At 36.5% G+C, this 10,305-nt stretch overlaps 1 protein-coding gene across 1 annotated transcript in view; it reads right to left on the bottom strand.

Annotated features, from left to right (window-relative positions):
- Positions 1-1,152: 1,152 nt before the first annotated feature.
- LOC106879310 (uncharacterized) overlaps positions 1,153-10,305 on the bottom strand; it is a 127,291-nt gene continuing 118,138 nt past the window's right edge. The window contains exons 2-6 of the mRNA XM_089363806.1: positions 8,756-8,812; positions 5,891-6,033; positions 4,529-4,729; positions 1,458-1,617; positions 1,153-1,277 (exon numbers count right to left, since the gene is read on the bottom strand). Of these exons, the coding sequence (XP_089219932.1) occupies positions 8,805-8,812 (8 nt within the window). The 3' untranslated portion in view covers positions 1,153-1,277; positions 1,458-1,617; positions 4,529-4,729; positions 5,891-6,033; positions 8,756-8,804. The remainder of the gene's footprint in view (positions 1,278-1,457; positions 1,618-4,528; positions 4,730-5,890; positions 6,034-8,755; positions 8,813-10,305) is intronic.

Raw genomic sequence — 10,305 nt, 5'->3', positions numbered from 1 at the left:
AAGATAAACCCTGTCCCTGTCTTGTTAAGGGCATCGTCTATAAGCCTATGTGTGATGATACGAAGTGCGCTGTTTAAAATTTTTGTTGTTATTGTTGTTGATAACCGAAGATTAGCCTTCATTAAGCAGACTTATGATTAAATGTGTTACAACTGTGACCACCCTGCCCTTTTGTATACCTGTAACTACGTTGTCCAATATTTCCATTTTTATAGACTGTTCAGTGTAATAGGAGGAAATTTGGCTGCTATTTCTAGCAAAGTGAGTCACCGTGTGAAGGCTCCCCCTTTGGTTTGTATTGTTGCAGATAGTAGTGTTAGTGATGGTGCTGGTTGTAGTGGTTTTTGTCTGCTCAGATGACCAATGGCATCACATGGAAAGGAATTGGCATAGTGTGTTCAACTAGATTTCCAGCACAAGGTCCAGTTCTTGTTGTGGTGTGGTGATCTGTGTGGTGTCTCAATGGCCCTGAGATCTAGACCAGTGGAGTATATCCCCCCTAGGTCAAAGGATATAGGTCAGGCATTAGTCTGGCTTCTCTCTTTTGAACTGGACTAGCTCTTTCTGGAGGTAAAAATGTTTGCGTTGGGCCAAAACCACTATCCAGAAAAAAATCAAAATTGAATTGCAGAAGCATTGATAACAATTCAAAACCTGGAAGAGAGAGGCCTTCCCACGGGGAAACATGACAAAGGGCAGTGAAATCCAAAATGAATCTACAAGGAAAATTATGGACCCAACTGGAGAGAAGCAAAAAAGACAGCCCAAAGTCAAGGACAGTGGAGAAAATCGCCGATGGCCTATGCTCCATAGGGAGTGAAAAGCTTAAGCTAAGAAGAGTTCAACTACATTTGGTTAATCTGATACAAGTATTAGAGGCTATTACAACGTGTCAGGCGTACAGAGTTTGTTGGGATGAGAGAAAAAGACGTGGATCTTGCTTTGCAAAGCTCTAGCTCTTACTGTGACTTTACAGTTCCTGCTTTACTTGAAAAGGAAAAATCTTAAATGATGACAGCACAACACATTGGACGAGCTTGTGTAAAGATCTCTAACGTAATAAACCACTTTAGAAACGTTTTAAACCCACACAACAAATATCAAATCGCAAATAAACACTCATAGCAAAAAAAAAAAGGAACAAGAATAAAATTATGTAAAATTTATTTTATTGTATTTTTCTTAAATTTAATAAACAATTTGATTTCAAATTGGAATACGATTCAGACGTTAGAGAAGAACAGCCATTGTTCTCATGTTTCAACCGTACGTTCAATCTGTGAAGAGAAAACACGAAACATTTGAATTAATAGGAATATCGAAGGAGAAGAGGAATATGAGATAGACAATGACAGGAAAAAGAAATAAAAGACCGACATCATGATGGTTATGATAAATAAGAAATGATCATAATAACTGCATTTGTAAACAGTAAACAAGTTTAAATGGTGTCTTACCAAATGTTTGTTGAGGATTGTGTTGGTTTCGAAGGTCATAACTGGGAATGTGTAACTGTAGCAAGGGTTGTCAATAATTTCTAATGTTTTGCATTGGTCACAACAGCCGTAAATCAAAGTTGCAAACCCAGAATGAATTTCAAGAGTAATGATTTTTGTCCTTAAAAAATATAGAATTACAGAACTTGTATGAATTTTATAGACCTGTGCATCCATTAAATCATGCAATATTTTTGTTTCTTAACATTTATTTCTACAATGGTCACGAAGGAAGCAAACTGTTCTACTCATGAAGTATCGTCGGTGTCTGAAGCAGCTAAATGCCATTGTACGTTGTTAGGTATGTATTGATTAGTGGAGGGGCAATGGCCCAGTGGTAAGGGCAGCGGACTCACGGTCATAGGATCGCGGTTTCGATTCCCATACCGGGCGTTGTAAGTGTTTATTGAGTGAAAACACCTAAAGCTCCACGAGGCTCCGGCAGGGGATGGTGGTGAACCCTGCTGTACTCTTTCACCACAACTTTCTCTCACTCTTACTTCCTGTTTCTGTTGTACCTGTTGTTCGAAGGGCCAGCCTTGTCATATTCTGTGTCACGCTGAATATCCCCGAGAACTACGTTAATGGTACACGTGTCTGTGGAGTGCTCAGCCACATGCACGTTAATTCCACGAGCAAGCTGTTCCGTTGATCGGATCAACTGGAACCCTCGTGGTCGTAACCGACGGAGTGCCAAGTAGAATGTATTGATTAAGTAGATATCTACTGATTAATTAGGAATGTATTTATTCAAATAAGCTCCATCTGGATTTGGATATAAGTTTGATATGAGTTACGAATTTAAATTTGTGTGTGCTGAAATATGTATGAAGAAATGAGATGATTTTAATAGCTTCCCATGTTACGTAATGTGAACGTTACAGAGAACATTGGCAGCTTTCTCGTTTCACATGATTTTCAGCTGCTTCTATTGTCACATAACAAAAAGGTGAGCTCAGAATGTTTTCATAAATTGACAGCTTTCCAGTGTTGTGGATTTCTTCCAATCATATCAAAGGATTTTTCCGAATAAAAGCTTATATACTGAAGACCGAAATTCGGCTCATTCTTTATTGCTTCTCTGATAAAGTAGGGAGACTTTCTACCAAAACTCGGACTCGAGTAAAGATGTGTGTGTGTGTGTTAGTGTTTAACAACAGTCGACTCTATATAGGCGCAGGAGTGGCTGTGTGGTAAGAAGCTTGCTTCCCAACCACGTGGTTTCGGGTTTAGTCCCACTGCTTGGTACCCCTTAAGCAAGTGTCTTCTACTATAGCCCCAGGCCGACGAAAGCTTTGTGAGTGAATTTAGCAGACGGAAACTGAAAGAAGCCCGTCGTATATATATATATATATATATATATATATATATATATATATATATATAGTGTGTGTGTGTGTGTGTGTGTGTGTGTGTGTGTGTGTGTGTGTGTGTGCCTGTGTTTGTTCGCCCCCACCAACACCAGACACTGATGTAGGTATGTTTACGTTTCCGTAACTCGGCGGTTCGGCAAAAGTACCCGATAGAATAAGTACTGGACTTACAAAGAATAAGTCCTGGGGTCGATTTGCTTAATCAAAGGTTGTGTTCAGCATGGCTGCAGTCAAATGACTGAAACAAGTACAAAAAAAAAGGAAGAACATACACACACGCACACACACACACACACACACACACACACACACACACACACACACACACACACACACACACACACACATATATATTCACACACACACATTCACACATTCACACACACACACACACACATATAGAGATTATATATATATATATATATATATATATATATATATATATAAGAACATTACCCATCGCACATACTCAGTGTTTGTATTTTACTTGTTCACCGGTTCGCTGCAGTATAGTGCTTTGGGGGATGACTCCCTCATAGCACAAGGTGTTAAAGCACCCGAGAGTCCATAGACAGGCAAGACAACTCGCCTCCACTACCATTCAGGAGTGATGGATATCTATATTTCGCCATGTTTGTGGCTTATGAACATTACGTGCCTGAATCGAACTGGGAACGAACTGTATCGCCAGTCTATGACTGTATACAAATAGTGTAAGAACCATTTGCTGGTATACCACGACGATGCACACGTAAGATTAAATTCAGTTACGAATTAAATGCAGCGCTAGTGTTGTAAACATTATCGACGGCACATAATTCAATGTATGCATTTTGCTTGTTCGTAGATTCGCTGGGGGGTATAGCGCTTTGATGACGACTCTCTTCTATCACTGAACGAGGGAACGGGCAAAATACATACGTTATGTGCAGTCAATAACGTTTCCAACACTAGTGCTGCATTTAATTCGTAATTGTATATATATATATATATATAAAAACTCTTCGAAACGCCAGTGTTAGAATGGTGGCAGCTGATGAAGGAAATGTTCTCTATGTGGCCTGTGTGTTTTCTGTACTCTGTTTATCATTTTGTCTACGTTTTGTTTGCAACGTCCTGTACCCAGATATGCATCTATATATACAGGTAGATGTAGGTATGTACATACATGTACGTATATATGCATATACTGATTTATTATTTGTACATATATATATATATATATATATATATATATATATATATATATATATATATATATATATATATATATATATATATATATATATATATATATATATATATATATATATATATATATATATATATATATATATATATATGTGGCCTAGTGGTCAGGTTGTTGCAGTCATGATCGCGAGATCGTGGTTTCAAATTCCTAGACTGGGTGGTGCGTTGTGTTCTTGAGCAGAACACTTTATCTCGCGTTGCTCTTCGATCACTTCGCGACACCCGACGGGTGGTACACCGTGCACCTGTTCAAGCTACGTCAATTTGATGGCGGGAGTGAGCTAATGTCTGCCACGAACATTTGACCTCCATAAACAAATCATCTTTGCAGGTCGTTCGGCAATGGCTGAACACTCATACGTCGACTTCAGCAGGTGAGTCTAACATATTGTGTATATAAAGGCTTACCTGATTTAAATGATAATCACCATGGGACGAATGCCGAGAGAATGACCACCTCATAATCGGAAGTCCCTTTTTCGATTTCTTTTCTTTTAGCATATGAGAGTAAGATGTAAGATGACATTTCTATATTTGGTAAATCCTCTACCATGTCTGTTTCAGACCCAAAGTGTGTTACTTTCGTTGTTTTCCAGTATTTGAAATCTCCTGTTAATCAATAGAAAATATATATAACAATTATGTTTACAAATTTTGACTAAGTATATATACTGTCAACATCATCAATATGATGAATATTTTGTTGAGATCTAATTGCTGCCATATTTATTGATGTTTCAAGGATTTCTTTATGTTATGCTCTACTCACAGAATAAGTTCGGTTTCAGATAGAATCTTTCATTATTTTTTTTTTAATGACTGCGATTTCTAATTGAAGTCAGTTTTCGGCTTCACATACGTCATAGAAACTGGGAAACCGGTCCAATGAACCTGGTTAGGCTTTAAAAGGGCGGATAGATAAAATGGTTTAATAAGTACCTTAAGACGACATAAAAACCTATTACGTACATTTCTTTGGCTTAATTGTCAACACTTTTTACTGTCAATTTATTTCGTGGTTTCAAATTTCGAGGTTTCAAATTTTGGCACAAGGGCAGCAATTCTGAGAAAGGGAATGAGTCGATTAAATTGAGCCAGTGCTTAACTGGCACTTATTTCACCGACCCCATAAGGATGAAAAGCAAAGTGGACTTCGGTGGAACGTGTACTCGGAACGTAGAGATGTATGAAATGCCGCTAAGCATTTGCCCGGCGTGCTAACGATTCCGCCAGCTCACTGCCCTGCACCAAAAGTTAATATTCTTTTCTACTCTAGGCACAAGGCCCTAAATGTTTGGGGAGGAGGGGCAGTCGATTATATCGACCCCAGTACGCAACTGGTACTTAATTTATCGACCACGAAAGGATGAAAGGCTAAGTCGACCTCGGTGGAATTTGAACTCAGAATGTGAAGACAGACGAAATACCGCTAAGCATTTCGTCCGGCGTGCTAACGATTCTGCTAGCTCGCCGCCCCAGACTAAAACTTAATGTTATCACAAAAATCTAAAGCCGTCAGTTGGCAGAATCCTTAGCACATCGGTCATTCATCCGTCTTTATGTTCTGAACCCAAATTCCACAGAGGTCAACTTTGCCTTCTTCTTTCCGGGGTCGATAAAATAAATATCGGTTGAGCACTGGGGTTGATGAAATCAACTTACCACTCATCCGAATATTGCTGGCCTTGTGCCAAAATTTGAAATCAATATCATTACAAAAGTCCTTTCTCTGCGAAGATTGTTTACTCGTAATTTGATTCTTTTACTTACCCTGCAATCTTTTCGTTTCATATCCAGGTTTCAGGGAAGGTCATTGTGATTCTTGATTTATTTTCCACTCTGTTCGTATTTTGGAATGCCATAAAAGGCGAGTAGAAAGGTTTTTCTTCAATGGTAAATAGTAAAATCAAAATCTGATAAAAATGAAATGAAATATATTTCTGTAGAAATTGTTTTTTATTCATCTGCTGATTTCATTCTTCATTAATACAATTCATGGATCTTTTTTAAAACGGGGGCCACATTTTTCATTAATGTTTTACGTAGTGTTTTTGATACCGAAAGACTTTCAAACTTCATATACTTATCTATTTTGTGTTATAGAACAGAAAAATATTTTTGTATTCGAATTTATTTCATGTAAAAAATTGTCTTATTTCGATAATTTCAACCAATCACTGACAAGTATTCAGTTGCTTACATTTACTCCTTTGGCTGATTAAGCCATAGCTTCGTTTTATTTGCTTTTTTCATTTTAAATTTGCTTTTTTCATTTTCTTTTTTTTTTCTTCGTTTTATTTGCTTTTTTCTTTTTAAATTTGCTGTTTTACCCTAACCCTAACCCTAACCCTATCACCGATAGAATTGTTTCAGAATCGTTTGTTTATGTAGTCGGCACTTAATGTATATCGGCTGAATGGACGTCAGTGATTGGTTGAAATTACAGAAATACGACAACTTTAACATGGAATAACTTAGGGATTTCTTTTTTTTTAAAGAAGACTAAGAGAAAAAGATGTTTTATATGACACATTCTACCAGTGTTCCAAGTTTCAAAGTGTTTCATTAATGAAAAATGTGGCCCCCGTTTTAAAAAAGATCCCAATTCATATCAAGACCTGACGATCAAACTATAAGCGTCAACATAAAAATAAATAAAGACGGTGAGCTGGCAGAATCATTAGTACGCTGGACGGAACGCTTAGCAGTATTTCGCCTGTCGCTACTTTCTGAGTTCAAATTCCGCCGAGGTTGACTTTGTCTTTCATCCTTTCGGGGTCGATAAATTAAGTACCAGTGAAACACTGGGGTCGATGTAATCGACTAATCCATGCCCCCAAATTTCAGGCCTTGTGCCTCCAGCAGAATACATAAAAATAAATATTGATTCCTTATATTGAAACAATAAGGAATAAGCGATTGATCCTCAGCACTTGATAGGTACTTATATGATACATTCTAGGGGTTGCTACCAATTATTTCTTTTAGCCTTGATGCATTACGGTATATCTTAGTTGAAGGCCAGCCAGCCAGCCAAACATTTGCAATATAAACAGATGTTTACATATGTGCTTTGTACACAAAATTTTAACCGAATTACATAATTAATTCTCAGCCGTTGATCCTCGTTGCAACAATTTATTTGGTTAGAATCCTAGATTTACATAGGCTTATGTGTCATTCTAGCGAAACACAATTATGGCACTATATCTATATATATAATCAGATATAAAAATTTGACATTTTTTTTGGAACATGTTGAAAACTTTGGCTCCATTAATGGATATTCTATCGATGATTGCTGCAGTGACTTTAAAAGAAGTCAGGTTCAACAAAGAAGTAAGAGTAATCCAGTGTCAATCCAATTATTGAAGAGGAGACCACGACCCATTCATCCGAAATGCTTTATCTCTCAACAAGGATTCAGAACGCACAGGGAAGACTGAATCTTTAAAGCGTCGTTAAAAGCTTCGCATTCCTATTTCCGGTTTATATGATTGAAGCTTTATCCTACATCTGGCATACAGCAATTTGTGATAAATATGGACGTTATTCTGAAGGTGAATGTTTAGCAGGTTAAAACGAATGATTCTCGGCTAGTGTTTCTCGTGAGAAAGACGCGAACGATAAAGTCAATTTCGTAGAATTTGAACTCGGAATATAGAACGATGAAACACAATGCCTATAACCCTTTAATACGGCGGTATATCAGATTAAATGACTGACATCAATTACTATGTGTTGCTTAGTTCTTAAATTCTTAAAAACAAAACGACAAAAACATTGTGGAGCTGTGTTTATTTTCTAACGAAATTCCAGATAGACTGAGAGAATTTATTGTTGGCTAACCTAGGATTGGATAATGAATACATCTTCAGATTTAAACAAAGCGAGACGTATAAACACAATAACATTCATAGAGTTTGTTTTTGGTTTAGTTACTGATGGTAAATTGAAATATTACTTGTGAATTCATATTTCTCTCGAGGCCTAATATACTTTATATATTTTAAAAAGGTTAATTGTGAAATATTTTCGAGTTTATTGGTAAAGCGATCTCAACTTTTGTCTATTTTTTTCAGTGTTTAAGTATCACTTTAGCCCTACAAAGCTATAATCAAAGTTATACAACACTAAAAATAATATAAATAATTGTCGATTTATATAACTCACGAACAGCTTGGCGATGATGTTTACGGATATATTCTATCAATATTGAATTGTATTTTTACTTACTAATACAATGTTTTCAAAGAGTTTAGCAATAGGAAACATTTATAAATAATCTATACTAAAACTAATGTAACTTACAAACATCTTTGTCCTTATGACAAATATCAATATCATTATATAATTTTGAGTAACGAAAACAGAATTGAATATTCCCTTATATGGTCACACATTTATGGAATATTCCCTTATAAGGCTACACATTTAAAGGGAATCGATTCCAAAATATAACTATCCCTTACTACATCAGTGCAGTTTAAAATATAAAGAGACGTAACTAAATATCGTGGGGCATTTAGTCCGGCATTTAATCCGGCATCCTATTTCCTGCCAATTTACGACACAAGCATTATAAAGCGTATAATGACGCCGGTGAATGATTTATATATTTTGACTTATACATACCGTAAATATAATTTGTTCAACACCCGGATAAGTAGTTAATGCATTTCTGCTAAAATTCTGAAAATTTAAATGAAATAAACACGTATTAGAATATTTTTGAATTGTTAAATATAAGAAATGATAAAATTAAGAAACATTTTCAAGTTGTTTAATGTAAAGTTTACATTAAACAACTTAAAAATGTTTCTTAATTTAATACTCAATACTCAAGTGCTACAAATACCAAGTACATGTAAAATAGTTGTGTCTAGGGAGAGTCATTCTCTTTTAGTGCCTTATTATTTAACACACTCACTGGGAAAGTTTCCACTTATTTCTTATTTTTATTTTCCTAAAATTTTCGTTGCATCTTGCAACCTTTTCAGTAGTTCGACTATTGAAAAAGCTGCAAGATGCAACGAAAATTTTAGGAAAATAAAAATAAGAAATAAGTGGAAATTTTACCGGTGAGTGTGTTAAATAAGGCACTAAAAGAGAATGACTCTCTCCAGACAACAAAATATACTTCAACACACGAACTCACATCAAGAATCTTGCAAACCAAACCCCAAAACGATGTAAAATAGTGTTTTCTTTTAAAGTTTCATCAGACCTCTGGCACTCAACCACTTACCTACCTATTTCATCATAGCCATTAAACAGTAAAAGTTTGCCTGTCGTTCCCTATCAAAGAAAGGCGAAGGGTCGAACAGCAGCACAGCAAAAACAAAAAGAAAATTATAGTTTCTTCTGCAGGCGTAGCTGTGTGGTAAGATACTTGCTTCGTAACGGTATGGTTCTGGGTTCAGTCCCAGTGCGTGGCACCTTGGTCAAGTGTCTTCTATTACAGCCTCAGGCTGACCAAAGCCGTGTGAATAGACTTGATAGACAGAAACTGAAAGAAGCCTGCCATATACATACATATATATATATATATATACACATTTATGTGTGTGTGTGTGTGTGTGTGTGTGTGTGTTTGTGCCTGTGTTTTTCCACCACCACCGCTTGACAAACGGTGTTGGCGTGTTGGCGTGTTTATGTCCCCATAACTTAGCAGTTCGGCAAAAGAGAATGATAGAATAAGCATCAGGCTTTAAAAAAAGAATAAGTACTGAAGTCGATTCACTTGACAAAAAATTCTTCAAAGTGGTACTCCAGCACGGTCGTAGTCTAATGACTGAAACAAGCAACAAATAAAAGGCATTATGGCAACACTAGGAATCTAAAAACCGTTTCACCAACCAAGAATTAGCGTTTGATTTGAGAATTATTCTTAATAGCTTCGGAAACTGCAAAACTTCTGGATTTGGTAGCCTTTTAAATGATTGGTGGCTGCCATTTGGCATAGAGCATTGCTAGGTAGTGTCCACTCTCTATACCCTCTTATACAAACTGGACCAAGATTCATCGTCGTCATCATCATCATCATCATCATCATCATCATCATCATCATTATCAACAACAGCAACAATAACCCTTAGAATTAACTGTAGCTAGTCCTAAAACTCTAAAGGCCTTCATGGTGAACAGGTGACCGAGATCACAACATTTCCGCCACCCCAAACGGG

This window comes from Octopus bimaculoides, chromosome 1 (assembly GCF_046866305.1).
Source record: "Octopus bimaculoides isolate indiv1 chromosome 1, ASM4686630v1, whole genome shotgun sequence".
Taxonomy (NCBI): domain Eukaryota; kingdom Metazoa; phylum Mollusca; class Cephalopoda; order Octopoda; family Octopodidae; genus Octopus; species Octopus bimaculoides.
Note: the sequence above shows the minus strand (reverse complement) of the source record. Positions and strands in the feature narration are given on the sequence as shown.